An 18,728-nucleotide genomic window follows, 5' to 3' on the forward strand; every position below is an offset into this window, starting at 1 on the left:
TTCTCCCTATATTTAACTTAGTCGGTTTCCTATGACTTAAGGCTCTACGATCATCTACGAATGTAAACGAGTCTAAAGTCTATCCAAAAAATAGGTTATATAGATTATATTCTATATAGTTTGTTTACTAATAATTGGTTGGTACAAACTAGCAGCAATCACAACAACAAAACTTGTTGTCAAGTATTTACCGATTATCGGTTAAAAGTATTGGTGGTTTGTTAAATTAACAAAATCCTTTCTCTCAGTGTTTATACAAAAGACGCTTTCGAAAAACAAATTTTTTTTTTTCAGGTGCACACTGCAATTTCTTTCACCAATCAAACACTTACTTATACCTGGCGCGTCATTGCTCATTCTCCTGTCCAACTGCATGCCAATGTGCATTCTTCTTTCTCGTTCAAAATAAAAACTTTGAATCTCTGAATCAGTGGCATGTGAATATTAAGATCTTATAGAGAAGATCGGAAAGAAGAAGTCTTTAACGATCCTGAAGGTCAGGAATCCATTCAAAAAAGAAGAGCGAACGTTGCCGCGATAGTTTCTTACGTGTCGTAAACGAATTTTCCTTAGGAGTCACATCCGTGCGGCTCACGCGTGCAAATCGTTTCTCTCGCGAGGCGCGCTTGGCGTAGAAAACCGGTTTCGGTAAAAGTCCGCGCGTCCGATTCGCTCGATCACGTGCGGGCGATCGTCATCGAGGGGACGGCGCGACAGCGACGTCGGTGGCGATGTGATCGCCGATCGATTTCCCCATCGCGGCCGCATTTGAGACGCGTGTCCGGCGTGTCGCCGAGACCAATCGTCTTCGTCCGGTCCGGATGCGATTGCCACATCCAGTTCGTGTCTTTCCTATAGCACGTATGCTTCCACCGTTGACGATCGATGAACGTAACAAAGTTCAATCGCGCTGGTACTCGAAATGGGTTGATCGAGCACACGTGTTATCGATCCGCGAATTTCGCGGGAGTCTTAACACGAGTCACGCGAGAAACGACACTCCGCGACGCCCCACAATCCACACCGGTCGGTCGAGTCGGCGGTCCGCGCGTGACTGACGACTATCCGGAGTATCGGCAGTATCGGTTGAAAAGGCGCCGCGTCAGGCGGCCGGTGAGTGTACTCGCGATTTAAGGACGTTCTCCGACTACAATTCAACCTAATGAGCACATTAATATTCATTATGAAAATTTTTATAAAAATATTTATTTCACTTTTATATGGTATAAGATATTCCATAAGTGTTAATGTATTTATACAAGTTTTTTTATACAATATAAAATGTCTTTAGTCTTCGTCTACTGCCGCCGATCAAAAAAATAACGACTTTACTTATTTTACTACTTACTTTGCTCAATGATTTCTTAAAAATGAATACTGGAAGCCATATTCAGACAAATTTCATATTATTCTTTGTGATATCAAGTTTTATGTCTTATTGTTTCAAAAAATTGTAAAGAAAAACTTTTTTACAGTGAATACAAAAATCACTTTCGAATAAGCTTTAGATAGCCATTGGCTTTAGATAGCCATGGGGATCGTAGGAAAAAAAAAGAAAAAAAAAAAGAAAAAAAAAGATTTAATTTGAAATTTCACAATAATGAAGTTTAAAAGAAAATTTGTTAGCTGTGAACTATTGATTTTTATAAATTGTAATAGGCTCTCAATTTAGCTGCCAATATCTAAAAAAGAAAGTAAATCGAACACCATGAGAAAATATTCAATATTGTCAGCATTATGAAAAGAAAATGTCAGCATTGTACAAACAACATAAATTTTAAAGTAAAATTAGTGAAATGAAAATAATGCTATTGAAAGAAAATAAATTTTCTATAAAAGTGAAAACTAAACTATGACTTAGAAAAGAAACCCCAACAATAGTATATCCTCGGATTAAAATAACAATGGTTTTGATACAGTACAGGTCAAAAAAGAAAGTCCGTGTTCAATAATTTTTCCACACCTTATTAATGGAACAGTTACTTTATTCTCCAAAGGCTAATTGTCAAAGTTTAAAAACTCGAAAATCAAGATCTATATAGAAAAGATTATTAGAAATAACATTTAAGAACATGATTTATGAACCATATAGAAGAATCTGATTTAAAACTGTAATATAAGAACAATTATGTATTTTTAGATAAAAAATTTGAAAAAGCTAACAATAAGAAAGAACTTCTTTTATAAATCAAAGTAAGTAAAAAATGCCAGCCAATATAAACCGACACTGAACAGTAATACGTAAAATTTGTAAAAGTAGTAATTGACAATTACACACGTTTCTACGTTTTTACAATTTAAATTATTTTCAGTGTCCGAGAGATGTCCGATCCAAGATCGATATTTTTTAAAAAAATCGATTCTTTTACCTTTTTAGATCAATTCAGATCTCCAATTAAATCAATGAATCGAATGAACGATTTTTAAGATTCGAAATCGATCGTCTGTATATAGCTAGTCACAGAAAAGTTGCAATTTTTTTTCAATGAGTTTCAGAATGCAGCTTTGTTGATCGAGAGATTGGTTCTTACTTATGAATCCAATCATTAACATTTCACTCTACGAACAAAACTAACTTCCGAAATACATTGAAAAAAAGTATTGCAACTTTTCTGTGATATGCATTGGAATCGATTTTTTTTACGAAGAGAACTGTAGTATGCACTTAGCCTCGATCAATCTTTGTCGAATTGATTCTTTGATTCAATCTTTTAGTGAATCGATATTTGTAATTGCGATTCAGATTAATTAAAAAAAATCGATTCTTTTACCGAGCAACCTTCAGTGTAACAAATAAGTAGAAAGAAATTTAAATATTTATTACCTTAAATTTAAATAATATAAACGAGATATCTAAAACCGAGATATATCACGAGTATAAAGAAATCATTCATGGATCTTCAATCGTCTATTGTAATTGTCTGGAAAAATATATATATTTCGATAGTCCGATATTAAAACTGAAATATTAAACGCATGAATATCGATCTTAGTTCTTAATTTACAAACTGTTTAAAAATTTACGTTATAATTTGAAGTCCCATGAGTTGTTAAATAGAGTATATATTTAAAACATATTTAAAACAAACTAGATTAGACTTATTTCAAAGAGTTCTAAAGTAACGAAGCAGAACGGAGTAAGCGATTTATAATTTGTAAAGTCACAAATAAATAGGATAAATGAGGGATAGTTCTTTTAGAAACGCACAATGGAATAGAAAACAGAGAATAGACAATAAGAATATTAAATCTATCAGAAATCGTGTATTGTGGAATACGCAGTTTCTGGTAAGTTGAGATTCTTATTGTCTATTCTCTATTTCTTTCATTGTGATGTAGTGCGCAGTTTCATTATACACGGCACATCAAAGCTAAATACATATATAATAAATGCTATTGTATTGAAGAATGAATACGTTACACTTCTTTTAGGTATTAAAAAATGCTAAAACTGCGTTCGAAACCATTATCAGACCATCTTATCCTTGTTTAACAATAAGAATAAACACAATAGGTGTAGTAAGCTTTCAGAAATCGATTATTTATAGTTAGAAAACTGTATAGGTACTCGACCGCTGATTGAAGTTTGGAACGTTCTTGGAGCAATTTTTTTCAAAATGATTTGACCCATTTCTCTTTTTGCACAGAGCTACTTCTGCAAGCCAGATAACAAATAAAAATAAAAAACAAAAAATAAAAAAAAGATAACAAATAAAAAACACCCTGATCGAATACATGCGTCGGAGGGCATCCTTAAGATCGCAAAATTACCCTTGGAAAATTTAAAAATTAAACTACGATTTGTCAGTTTCTTATGTTTAAGATTTACTGCTCTGTTGTGCACTGAGAAAAAAATATAGTTAATTTTAATAAATATTTAGTTCAATACTGCCAACTAAACATTTACTTACAGTAAATAAATATTTGTTCAATAAAAAAAAAGATTGTTAAATCAAATTAACATTTCTTTTATCAAATAAATATATCTTTTTATTTAATAAATATTTAGTTGGCAGTATTCAACTAAATATTTATTAAAATAGACTATATTTTTTTTCAATGTATTTACGGGATAAAACGAAAGTGTAGTGTTGTGATTTCCGAAAGTAACCTAAAGCTCGATTTTACAATATATGGTTATCTAAAGAATAAAGGTAACTAAGAAATTCATGAATTCCATTGTTGAATCTGTTGGTAATTTTTAATCTGTTTAGGTAACCTATAATATATTGTGAAAATGATCCTAAATGTTAAACCTGAACAAAAGAAATTGTGAAGAATATATTACCTTCTTTTGTTCCATTAATGGATCAAATAAATGATTTCTAAAAAATAGATAGAAAATAGAGACACATAGGAAATAACTTCTCTCAAACAAACTTTATTTCGAAGGCGAAGGTTCTTCGTGAATCGTAATTGAAACTGAGTAGAGTATCAAAAATGTTCATCATTACGAAGTAAATGCCGGTTGAACGAACGATACGTCTTATCTCCGACGTTTAACAGATAACTTGATCCTAATATTTTAGACGCATTGCTCTAATGACTTATGCGACGATTACATGATTCCTCTTTGTCGTTTCGGCAATTTCCTCGCTGGATGATCACGCGCTTGCGAAACAAGTGCGCGGCATCAAATTCACAATAAATCGCGATTAACTTCTCAATTTCAAAACGTTTCAATGCTGTCAAGGTCCTAAACTCGCATCTTATATTTGCAGTGTTTTCATAAACACGAATGAAGAGCAAAAATATGAGCTCAATTTAATCAATTAAGATATGTGAGAATAGATTTAAGCTATGTGTTCTATGTAAACAGTTAGATGTTTTCGTCTCCTTTGCAACATAACGTTGAATATAATTATTATTGACAAACAGATAATGAATTTGAAGATTTACAGAAAACATCAAATACATCAAATAATAATAGAATAATCTTAATCTAACAGGAGTACATATTAGTAATTAGTAATTAAATCTTAACTTTTCTTTATTCTATGATAATATTTTATGATAATTTATTATTTATGTTAAAATATTTTAGCTGTTCTATAAAAAGAATTTTTTAAGAAAAAGAAATCTTTTAAAATAAATATAATATTTTTATACTATTTTTATATTATTACACTGACAGTTTTGGAAGAACGTGATTGGTAAAATGTTTATATACCAATAATATATAATTGGTAGAACAAAATTAACGGAAGATTTGACTAATTAATTGCTATTCGAGAGAGACATGTATAAATCTTAAATAATTCTTCTAATATTCTTTAGCAATTTTTACCCATTGAAATCACGAAATGACATTTCGATATAATCGTAGTGAATATTCTCAAAATAGCATTTATTTTATAAATGCTTTTATAAATGTTTTTCTGTACGCGATCTTTTCTTTCCTTTCTCACGCTAAATATTTATATTAACAGAAGCAAATTGATATTAGATAATCATAGCTTCTTAAACACATTAATAACAATTTAGCAGTAGTAGAAGTCGCTTTTATCTTATCGACGTCATATCATATTTTACTATCTACAATGACAAACGACTTGTGCGTCCCGATAAAATGAATGTAAATGTAGAAACAAAATCTAAATGTAGACGTAAGACAATCACTCCGAAATATTTGCCTTTCGTAAATTTTTCTTCATCAAAATGCACTATATAATTTATGTGTCCGATGAAAACCTAATATTCGAATAAATGAATAAAAAGTGAATGAAAATACTCATTCGAATATACTTCTTTTTTTAATCGTCAATAAACGAATAAATAAATATTTTTTCATTCCATTTGAATGAATATTTTCGTTTTGTATTCACTTTTACTCTTTGTGTTATCTGTATATAGCTTGCAAGTCTGCAAGAGAAAACAAAAATCTATAAAACCAATGACTACGTGCGCTTAATCCACAATTTATATGATGTCCTTATTTAACCTATAGGTTAAACAAAGATATTTTTGTTGGATATAAATAATATATTTCGGAATTTAATGTCCACAGATAATGAACGAATGAGCGTCCAAGATATCTTATAAAATGTTTATAACATTACTGATATAATTGGATTTATATCGGATGTATGATGCTTTTTCAAACAGATATTTATAAATAAAAAATGTATTGCTTTTTAAAATATTTTTCAAAATTTTTAAGTTTCCTTCATAAAAATTGAATATTACAATGACAAAAATAAATAAAATTCTATTTCTTTACTTAAGTCATCAAAATATCGATTATAGTTAAAGGATAACGATTGCTTATTGGAGCTTTTTTCAGTTTATATTTAGTTTGAATGAATATGAATACTTGTTAAATATTCAGTTTTTTATAAATAAATATTTTTTGAAAATCCAAAATTTTGAAAGAATATATGATTACATCTTTTTATGGGGAAATTTTACGGGAAATTTTGAATAAATACAATTTGGAGCTCAATTACAAATTTTCGTATTCATCGGACACACTAGTGTAAATAGAATTCTAATATAAAAACCATTATTGTAATAATAGCTATTAATAACAAATGAATGGTTTGTTAGAAAATATAAATAGTTTCTAAGCTTAATAGCACAATCGGCGCAACATTGACCCAATGTATGCCAATGTTTTATCAATGAATTGTGCTGCTCGCAGGAAATTTGGTCTCAGGTATTCAGGCACTCAATGTCCAAAGGTTATCAGAAGATCAGCAAGCACACAAAAAGATTCTTTTGCTTTCAATTTGCTTTTAAAAAGGCATCTTTTTTATTGGACCAAAAATCAATCATTCTTTTTCTTCATTCTTTTTTTGTTCTTTTTTAAGCTTTTCAATTTTTATATCTTTAACCTTTGAGTAAGTAGATGGATTTTTGAAATACCTGGCATGTTTGATACTCTATCACTATTTACTGCTTCAATATCAATAACCTACTACTACTTCAAATAATCTGTCAAATAATCAATAATAGGAAGATACTAAAATCGAGCTGTATTGTCAATTGAAAAATATGAAATATTTAAGAAAAACTATGCTCGGATATCCCACCTATTCGAAGTAGGTAGCTTGTAAAGTGATTAGACAAAATTCACACTTCGTTGATGTTTTTATATGTTTTTATACGTTTTGAAGAAAAAAAAAATGATTATAGAGTACAGACTTTTTAATACAAACACTTATTTATTATCCTTTTCTTTTGAGATAAAAAAATATATATTTTATGGACCTAATATAATACAGTAAGATAAAGTTTGTATATTATTTGCAAAATTTTATTTTTTCGAATTTCTTCGAATTTTTTCGAATTCGTTTTTTTCGAATGCTTTTCAATGGAAATCTTGGACAGACATAGAAAGAGAAGAAGAGGAGAGAAAGGAAAAAGAGGGCATGATAAGAATAGTAACACAAAAAAGAATGGATTTGAATAATATAGCAGAAAAAAGGAAGGAAAGACAGATGCGACTGGATAGAATAGAGACAGGGAAAAAGTGAAATTAAATTTAAATAGAACGAAAGGAATAGTCCAAGAAGGACTATTACGGTATATATCGTAAAAGCAGAAAGCGAAAAAGCAGTGGCCAATCAGAACTCGCATTGGTAATAAGTACAAAAAGCCGAAATTGTAGATTATCAACGCGAGTTCTGCTGCTTTTCCGTCAAGATGTGAACATTATATACAACTCATATAATCGCAATAAAATCTAAAACTTTTTAGGTAATCCATCTGTCTTAGGAGAAAAGTAGAGACAGATCAGAATAGTAACTGAAAAGATTTTGTGTAGCAGTGAATCTGTTTTAGATATTATAACAGTAAATCTATTTATATATACAAGATTCCATGCATTAAATTTGTCATCTATATATCTATAATAGATTTTAATACATAAATGTAAGATATTGTTGAGCGATTATTCATCCTCTCGAACAGAGATTGTAAGAGCATTCATAAAAACATAAACTCTCTTCCTTGAGACGTACACTACTATTTTATGCAATAAAAATTAATAGAATATGCGCATTATGCGTATACTATCCGATTTTATCTCTCCGATATTCATCGTACGCAAGAAACGCACTATATCATTCCATACGGAGAACATACGAAGCTCGTACAGGATGTATATTTATACGGCGGTATAAACTAGACCACTAAATAACTCACTCGTGTGAGTCGCTATTAGCGCGTGCCCTCTAAATGCCTTGCGCAAATCCGCATGGGCTCCTTTAATAATTTGTGCAAATCGTGGACAGCGGGCGAAAAGATTCGCACTCCTCGTTAGCTCGTAGACGCTAACGCAAAAAGGACCTTTGCGTTTTTGTCGCCGTGTCCACGAGATGCTCTTTCGGCCATCCTGATTGCGACGTGTTTATATCCCGAGTACTAATCGCAATACTAACTTCGGTGACTTAGGCATTATGGATATGTGAGCTAATTATATTTATATTATTCTTGCTGAAGAGGATTCCAAAGTGAAACGTTCAAAATAAAGAAGACATCAATCCAATATCTGAGTATTGATTGTTCACTAAATAATTATGTCGTTTGTCATTGCTGACTCTCATTAGCCTGTTATTTATCTTTTTTTTATTGTTTAAAATTCGAGAGTCCTAATATAGTTATTGACTAACTTCACATTGTTGATGTTCTAGACGTGAAATGTCATTTTAGTTTAGTTTAAGAACCTGTACTCTCGAAACTGACAAAGAAAACTTAAGTGAATTATATCAGATAAATTTATTTTTTTTTCCTTTCTTTATTTAATCCTACTGATGATATATCAAATAAGAATAAATGCACCATAAAAGTAGAAAAGTTTATGAAGATGTATCTAATAATTCTTTTCTACAAAGAATTTCTATAACTTGATAGGTCCGTTTTTTATTGCTGCATTCTCTAAATTGGTGCATATGGTACAATAAGTTAAAATGAAATAAATATACGTTTGTTTCACTCCAATTTATTGCATCGTGTGCAATTCAGAGAGTGCAGTAATAAAAAACAGACCTTAAAATGTATGATAAAACGATTGCATTAAAATATTCAATTAATTAATGAAGTTTTGACGTTATCAGTCTTGGAATCTAAAATCTAAATGGAATTGCTGAAATCACTATAAGTAACTACATATAAATAATTATTATTAATGATTATTACATAAACACATAATAAACGATTCGACAGAAATGTTAATTGAATGTTAATTGAAATCACAAACGGTCATGAAACTTGTCGTGGAGCATTTTCGTATTATAGAATTAATCTGATGCTACACCTAAACTTAATTCGATTTATTGAAAGATAAATGACAAATGGCGGCTATTATAGAAAGTTGCATAATTATATTGAAGTCGTGGTATCTGGGTGGAAAAATATGAGTGGCAAGTTTTTGTTGGCATCACTATGCGATTTACGACGAGATGACAGAATAGATCTCTCATGTTAGTCCAATGACCGAAACATGTCAAGGAAACTATCCGATTAGCAGTGTGTGTATGCGCACTCGTAAGAATAACGGGTTGAAAAATATATTATACGGAAAGCACGAGACGTCGCAGAGACGGAGGAACTATAATGATTCACGACTTATACTTCTTTTTCCGATTCAATGCAAGATTTTCGAGAACGAATAAAGATCTCTCGGCTGTCCCTCGTTTCGAGGAGACTTCGCTGTCAAATTGCCAGAAGACGATTTTCGACGCCCGGCTCTATTTATAAATGTCGTACAAGCACAACATCATAAAATATTATTCAGCAGGCGCCAATTGTCATCAATCGAACAATGTAACACGCTATCAACAATCAAATTTTGCAATTTAATCGCGCTCCTTGTCGAACAGTAGAACAAATGACAGAAAGCTTTCGCCAGGCGAAAGTTTCGCGGTTTTATTTATTACCGTCGAAATTTATCGCGTATCTACACTAGTTAGCATTGTAACAGATAAGCGCATCGTTACAATGATGCTCGTATAGATAACGTTAAGATAAGTAATTTTGCACGGAAACGCTCTACATCGTCTTGGTAAATACTTGCAACTTAGGAAATCGTATACAACTGTATATAACTATATTTTTCGAAATTTACAGTTAAAGTAAACTTTAACAATAACGAGTATATGTTAATGGTTCTTACATTAAGTGTATTTTCAAAAAAATGACATGAAACTTTGTTTTGTATTAATATATTTGATTTTTTAAATTACGAAAAATTTGTTTTAAAAAACATAGTCTATTTCATTACCGATTAATAAACGGCGAAACTTTTGATATAACTCTCGCTAAGATTTTCTTTACGATTCGGTTATGCATATTCACACTTCATGTTAAAGATCTAAACGTTCTGACGAGACGAAGATATCGTAGGTAGACGATGATAAGAAGTAAAAGTAAATATACAACGCTCTGAGCTAGATAACCCGCACGACCCTTTTTAGTGTCAAGAAGCCAGGAATGGAAGATTTCATAACTAAAGAAACAGCTTTGAAGAACATTTCCAATGAACAAACTGTTCTTTCCAATGAATAAGCAATTCTTTTCTTTTGATTCGGACCAATGCCGACGCATTTATTTCTGTAACTTTCGACTATTAATTTCGACTATAAATTTCAGCTTAGTTCCCATCTCACTTCTACAATCGCTGCGAGACGGTTTAAATACAGATTAGCAACGGGAAACGAACTGATTGGTGAAAATTATAAATAAATTCCAGTACTTCAGGTAAAATGATACTAATTGAGAAAGGATATTTGCAGTTCAAATAGATATTTCTATTCTTTTTCGTATCTTTTTAGGAAAATGACATAAAAGAAAAAGACATAAAATGAACAGCGTTATTCATTTTTAGAATAGGAAACGCAGTTAGCAAAAAAAGGAATATTTCTTCCTTATATTGTGATTGGTTGAATAAAAAGAAATAAAGACTAGCATCCTATCTTTCTTTATCAATCAATTTTATACATGAATGGTGCAATTCATGCCTTTGGTAGAAGATCTGTTCTTTATTCCAATCTGAACTGGTATAAAACGTGTATTTGTTTCACTTATTGTATTATGTACATCAGTTCAGGTAGTGCAGGAATAAGAACAGACTCAGTATAATTCGGTGTACCGAAAGAAAAGAAGAACAGGTGTCGTGAAGATCTCTTGACGCCGGTAAACTCTAGGATCTAAATTTAATGACGTATGACAAATACACTTACACATATATACGTAGAAAGAGAAAGAGAAAAAGAAAGAGAAGAAAGAGGAGAACTCGAGGCGCAAGCGCGAGACGTGCGACTAGAATACGCGTTTGTCTCGTAATAAGTGCTCCACATGACGAAGCCGGAAAGATACTCGCTCTAGTGTCGCGCCGCGCTGAGTGTCGGTATTTTTAATATCGTTTCTATGTTTAGCCCCGGCGAATGGAACGTCATGCAGTCGCTGTCGTCTTCGTCGTCTTCGTGGCTAGCATTAACAGCGGGGAACAGGAAACGTCAGTCAGGTAGCCGTAGGTGACCTGACGTCATCAGGTGTCAATTATTGGCGACTCTTTATATTGAACAAACGAACGAAAATATGTCCGATTTCTCGGCGCATCTTGCATTATTGACACTTTTTAGCCTTTTCCGATGAAAAAAAGGAATAATTCTTACGCTATGTTTTTTATCGAGACAAGAAAGAAATGTGCTTCCAATCAGCAAGCAGAATGATTTTAACTACAGCCTAAAACCTTAAAGTTCGATAAGTATGAGTTCAACCGATTTAAAGGTACGCATCCGCCAAAGATGGAGCTTCAGACATGAATGCGACTTGAAATGAATTTAATTCACTTCGATTCATTGGAGATCGCGAAGACACAGGTACGCGCATCGTTCAAAAAATCTCGTTGATCGACCAGTTATGCGGAAGTGAAGAATCTAAACAGTTTTAGACCGGTTGCTTGAGACATGCAACTCAACGTGTTCTAGTATTCTTGTGTATAATACAATTAAAGAAAATACAATTACAATTAAAGAAAAGGAACATTTATACAATAATATTTCTTGATGATTATCTTTACCTTCCTGTATCTTGATTTGAATATTAATTTTTCTTTAAATTTATAACAATTGAAACGATCATTTTAGAAGTCCTAAAAACTTTTGGGGAAAAAAAAGGCCATTCCATTTTTTTACAACTAAAAATAAGTAAAGATATTATAATAAGTTAAAAATATGTAAAAAATAACTTATTGTCTCATACATCAAGTGAGTGAAATATAAGTTACTTTAAAACTTATTTCCGAAAATAAAATTAATTTTAAAAAATTGACTTATTAAATAAATGAATTAAGATAATTAATTTTTGTACAACGTAGGTTTCTTTAAAAAATTTTGTAAATAATGACGCACTTCTAAAGATGTCGTAAAATAACGAATTATAGTCTAAGATATTCTTCATTATGCTAAGATAGATTCATTGTTTATTTTACAGGTATAATGTGAAAAAAAATTATTATTGACCATGTGAATGTGAGTTTCCAGTAAAAATCTATAATAATATCTATAAGAAAAGAATGCCTGAGTGTGATTTTTTTTTAAGAAATTATGTTTCTATCTCTCATTTTGAGAGAATTACAAATTTTCATATATATTTTTGATAAAAATTGGCTTCCTAAAATGACTAATTCAATTATTTAATTAAAATCAAATAATTAAATTAAAATCAAATAAAAACTCTAAAGAGAAAAACATTTTTTTCAAACAATCCACTTCAATATTTTGTTTATCCTTTTTCCATCCTTGCTGTACATAATAAATGCAGAAGGCAGAATAATCGAAGGCTAATTTGTCTTTTCTTTCGGTTAAATAGCATGCCGTAATACTCTAATATCGTTTTCTCTTGGCTGCACTATCGCCCCCTAGTGCAACACTCAGACAGTGTACCAGTGTAGTAAGCGAACTCATTCGATGTATATGTTTCCATGGTGTAATGCAAATTTTACGCACGAAATGGGATTTTGCTACGTTTCAAAGGAACTAGAGCCAGTGTAACATTTAAAATTTGAAAATGGAAGTCAAGCGGGAACAGAGTTTTAGCACAATAATAACGTAGCACATCATGGTGTGCACCACTCTAGTGTAGCTGAATGTAGCATTTACACGCAACTGGTGCGAGGCTGCACCCAGTGTGGCTCCCAAGAGAAAATGCTATAAGTTGTTTTTAAAATTTTAGTATCTTTTGGAAAAAAATATAAAATGCCCAGATGTGAAAGAAGTCTTAAAGTTCATTATTTTTACATTTCTCTACTTCATAAGACTATAATTAATGTAAATCTAACTATAACACATAATAAATTATATAGTAAAAATACATCTATAAAATTAAAATTCATTTTCAGCATCTCATCTTACCAACTTGTGTTTCTTTAACTACTCATTTACTTATTTAAAGGTTAATAAATAATAAGAACACAATAAAAAATATTTCGTTATCTAACACGCGTGCGAAACTTGTCGGATAGACCTTTTAACTGGTATTAAACGTAAAATTCGAAGAAATTACGAGGACACTTAACATCACGAAGCCGTGATAAATGGCTCAATGTAATTTCCTCTATTATTGATCTATTTATATTTAGATAAATGAATAATTCGATAAGAATCGATATGCTGAAGCTATCTAATCAACTTTTATACAAGTATAGCGAGGAGAGCACTGACGATATACAGGGGAGGATAACACCGAGTTGCCGATCGTCAGCGATAATCATTAATGGATATACATCTAGCGCGATTTATAGTCATCAGAACTGTTATCGCATACATTTTATCGTTATGTTAACACAAGTTACGGTAATCTTAAGCTTGATAAGCGAGTAAAGATATCGTAACATTGTTGATAATATAATACATTTGTGTGACAGCTTCGAAATCGAGGTGTCAACGCGTGTCCGGATCTTGATCATTACCGAAAAGTTGTCAATTATCTATAGCACTTTTTCGAGGTAAGTATCTGTTCATTAATTAATAGATTATTATAAGAGCAATCAAGAGAGAAAGAAAAAGAAAATAAATTATAAGATTTATTGTGCGCGGTGGACCTTTTGCAAGCGATTTCTCAACATTTTTTCTACGGTATAATATGGAAAAATATAAAAAGAAAAAAGAAAATGAAAGAAAAAAAAGAGCAAATTCTCTCCCTCACGTGCGAGCACACTTCGCGCTGTGAAAAATAGCCCAATCTTTTTTTCTTTAGTCAATCGGATTTTCGGTCATAACAATAAGGTTCAGTAGGGGAGACATAAAAGAAACATATTTTGAAAGAACCATTTCGTATTTCAACTAATTGAATATCGCCAAAAATTAAAAAATATTTTCATTTGATAACAATAAATCTATGTCATCGTCCATAAACATTTGACAGTCATCGTCAAAACGACGTTACCGTAATGAAAGATGCAAATTTATCAATACAAAAAGTACGTTTCTTAAGTTAAATTTCCAAATTTCTTTTTCATTTATTTATGATTAGTTTTTAGAAAAAGTATTTTTTTTTATTGAACACTATACATTGACGTAACTATATAATTACAAATTCTTTGTTTATTTTGGTTCATCAGCTATTCTATAATTAGATTTTTTATGCATAATGTTATGAAAGAGTATTGAGAGCTATGAAAAAGTCAGTTCTATTATTGCTTTGCCTGGCTTCTTCATTATATCTAGGGATACTCTTTTTAGTACAATTCAGTCTGTTTTCGTTCGCTTGGTATCAATACGTCGCGTGGCGTCAATATATGAATACATCCATATGAACATCCTATCAGAACACTTCTATACAAGATTGTCTTCAGATGCAGTCTTCTTCGAGGGGCATCTCTGCGCATATTTATTGTAAATAAACTGATTTTCGTATATTTCTATTGTTTTATAAAACAGCATTCTGGTTTGTAGATTATTATGTTGCTGCTAGGTTAAGCTATACTGAAACATTTTACCGATTCAACTTCTATATTTCACTCTTTTTAATCATTTATCATGTTTAATAGATAGCCACGGCAGTGTGCTTGGGCTTAGCTCAGCAGATTATTTTAAAGTAATGAAGACTGATATCAGTGCAAATTCTGACTGGGCTCATAATTCATGTGACAATAAGAGAAATTTTCATTCCTTTCGCAATTTTTAATTAGAAATATTATATTTTCCATTTTTCACAGATTTATTAATTTTCTAAAAAAATAATATTTGTTAAAGGATAACATTTTGATTTTATTTGTATTAAAGCTTATATAATTTAATACTTGGCTTTTTCAAAACAGGTAATGGCTTTGTCAAAATCACATTGAAAGAGTTGAATTTCTTGTTTATGAAAAATGATGATTAAATCTCTGTTAATGACTAAATATTATTTTTCTGTTAAATGGATCTTATAATATAAATGAGACACTTAAGCAAAAAAAGCGATTATATTTGTTTAATATCAGATTAAATTTTTTTTTCATGTTTTGAAAAAAAAATGGCTCTTTCATGCCCAGTTTCCTCTATCATGAGTGTATCAACTTGTCCTGCTCTCGGCGAGCAGGACAAGTTTCTGATAATTTATGATCATATGAAGGGATGAAAAGGCGGAATTGACTATAGCTGCGTTCGGACGTTTCTGTGTTTGGAAGACAGAAAGAAATCAAGCTGGCATCAAAGCTCCACAGGCATGAAAGAGATTGGAGAAATCTGGTCACGTGACTCCCGTCGTGATTGGACGTGGGCATTCACGTGATGCAATTTGCCACTCTCTCCCTGTGAGGCTCTCCTACTCTCACTCAAATGCGCTTAGGAGCTATGATAGGAATATATATATATATATATATATATTGAAGCATGTTGGAGTACGCCGGTATTTCTTCTGTTTTCATTATTCTTTTTCCTTTTTTCTATATTCTTAGAAGGGAGTTCTAGAATATTCTCTTTGTCATAGATCGTACATATTTCTGCATACAATTATATATTCTATACACATCGGCGCAGAAGCGTTTTGTTAGAGGAAGATAGGTCACGAAAGAACCTAAGCAAAGATTACTATCACGATGCAGAAACACAAAATATATTATTGTACATCAAGCCCTTTAATAAGGCCTCGCTCTAAATACACTATATATAACTTAGAGGCAATGAATATGTGAAATGTTAAAAATATTAATTATGCTAGATAAATTAACCGTGTAACATCATTTATTTTAAAGGAACAATTGACATCAGTTAGCTGTTTCCACATTATTGTTAAAGTATGCAAATGTCTTAAAATGAAATCGATGCTTTCTATTGCAAAAAAATCCATTATACTTTATTATTCTACCACTTTAGAAGAGCTTTTCGCAGCTAAAAGAACTGAATATAACTTCAATAAATTATCTTATAATGGAACAAATGCTTCAATAGTGTATTTTTAATGATATTCATCGAGTATCTATTTTCGATTTTGTCATTGTATATCTTTGTGTCATTATATATCTTTGCATTTATAAACGATGTTGATTTCTAAAGATTCAATGACAATAGTTCACTGTGTATTTTGCTGTTATTCATTGAAAAACTGCTTATATTATATATGCTAATAAAAATAAGGACTTTTTTCTACAGTATACAAATAATGTTTAATTTATTTCATTCTGCCTACATTACAAAATAACAGTTATTTAGTATCAGTATAGTAGTATAGTCCTGACTGTCATTCTATATTTTATTAAATTCTTTGAAGAATTTCGTACTTTAAAAAGTAAAAATTGAACCAATCTTGAACAAAGTGACTCAATTTTCAATCTTTAAGGCCCAGTTACACAACTCAGTTAACTCTTAACCGAAGTTCAACTTATTTCTCATATTTTTCCAATTCTAGAATTAAAAAGAGACAATGAACCTCGGTTAAGAGTTAATTGTGAGTTGTGTAACTGGATTTAAGAATGAGATTTCATTTTTTAGAACGAGATTCACATCATAAGAGAGTACATTTGCTCAAAAGTGCCGAAAGTTGTCAAATCGAAATAAATATTCATTATTTTTCACTCAAATAAATCCGACATGGATTTCTCATAAAACATCTATAGGGATATATATAAAAAAAGTTATTTAAATTCCAAAACTGTGTGTGTATATCTTTTCTAAGAATCGCGTAATTTGCGAAACATCGAGGGTCTCTTCGCGAGCGTCTCTATAATCGTGTCGTTGCTCGACGCTCGGTGCAACCTCTCCTCCTCGAGAGGGGACAAGAGATACGGAACGAAGAGTTCCTAAGAAGTTGCGACCTCATCGTAAAACGTTACGTAACACCGATAGCGCCACTTCATGTGCCCCGCGCTTCTGACAGCCGGTCGCGCGCGTCTTATCACGTCGTCACATTGCGTCGCGTCGTGTCGCGTCTCGTCGTGCGATGCCAGCCGAGAACACGATTCAAGGTTGACCACAGTTGGGATAATCGCGAATCCATGGGAAAGTATATATATATATATATACACGAGATATCGAAGAAACGGGCTGCGTATATGGATGGATAAAACTAGAAATAGTTCAAGTAAAAGATTTGGACATTTAATCTGTCATTTTTCAGGATCTGTTTAAGATAGAAGAAGAAATTATATATAAGATAGAATGGCATATCTCCACGCATCTCATTCTATCTTACACATCTATCTCAATCTATTTTAAGCAAGTCTCCGAAAAATATGACGGACCAATCAGAAGTTGTCTAAACAATGTTTAATCTCTTGAACATCTCTAGACAAAGGAACTGTGCAGAACAAATGAAATTTGTGCGCGAGCATAACGAGTGAGGCGTGCACCGAAATGACACTCGAAATGAACGAAGGACTCGAAGGAAGCACGAACGCATAGAGAGTCTGTCTCTTTTTCTCTTTTCTCTCTTTCGATAGCAATTATTATTGCATGCATTACGCAATTCTTTCGCCACTTTTCTCGCCACTGGCCAATGACCAGGACTAGATAACGCGCGCGCCCCACTTTACGGACTTGCTAATCTTGGACTATAACTCGAACTAGATTCCTCCGAGTTATGGTTCTCCTTCTTCTCCTCTTTCTCCTCTTTCCTTTCTTTCTCTCCCTAGTGATATTAATGTCCTGAAAATCGGATTCTGCGCAAATTAATTTGTCTCCTCGTCGCGCTTTTGACTTTACTGTGACATTATTCGTGAAGACGTAAAAATTTATATGGATCTTTTTATGTGACTTTTACGTGATGATTCTACAAAGTTTGGACACGTATGTGTGATCTGCATCTAATGATTTTTCAAATTTCAACAAGATGAAATAGAATATAACGAGATTTCTCGTTTTTTGACCTATCTAATTTTCTTTTAATTTTGTGTTTACAATATCGAGCGGATTTCTTTTCATATTTTAATTAAACGTTTTGAATAAAATATTTGAAGATGTCATAAACGAGAATCTTTTAATATTAATCAATAAAAACATATTTGCATTTTGATAAATAAATTAGCGATAGTTTCAATAATTCTGAAATTATCGCAGAGACAGAATAAGTAATTCGAGAATGAGCAAATTGAAATGTATTGTTCAGATCTTAATCTATTTAACTATACCTTTTTTATCTTTCCGTTATAGCTTTCCTATCTTTATTGAAAAAGGTACTTAAATACACGGATCTCCTCCAAAAAATTTTTTCCTCCAATTTTTTAAGATGGACATTGAGTGAATGAATTTTCTAAGAATGTCTTCTTCATTAAATTTCATAAAAAAAAAAAATTCAAAACTTGTTTT

At 31.5% G+C, this 18,728-nt stretch overlaps 1 protein-coding gene across 3 annotated transcripts in view; it reads right to left on the reverse strand.

Moving 5' to 3' along the window:
* The window catches only part of LOC108692694 (homeobox protein Mohawk-like), a 50,430-nt gene that overhangs the window by 23,582 nt on the left and 8,120 nt on the right, over positions 1 to 18,728 (reverse strand). For 2 of the 3 annotated variants that reach the window (XM_018201079.1, XM_018201077.1), the window contains exon 1: positions 333 to 1,037. The exons of the other annotated variant lie outside the window; for it this stretch is intronic. In XM_018201079.1, the coding sequence (XP_018056568.1) occupies positions 333 to 387 (55 nt within the window). In that variant the 5' untranslated portion in view covers positions 388 to 1,037. Of the gene's footprint in view, positions 1 to 332; positions 1,038 to 18,728 lie in introns of those variants that run through there. 3 annotated transcript variants of the gene reach the window in all.

This window comes from Atta colombica, unplaced genomic scaffold (genome assembly GCF_001594045.1).
Source record: "Atta colombica isolate Treedump-2 unplaced genomic scaffold, Acol1.0 scaffold78, whole genome shotgun sequence".
Taxonomy (NCBI): Eukaryota; Metazoa; Arthropoda; class Insecta; order Hymenoptera; family Formicidae; genus Atta; species Atta colombica.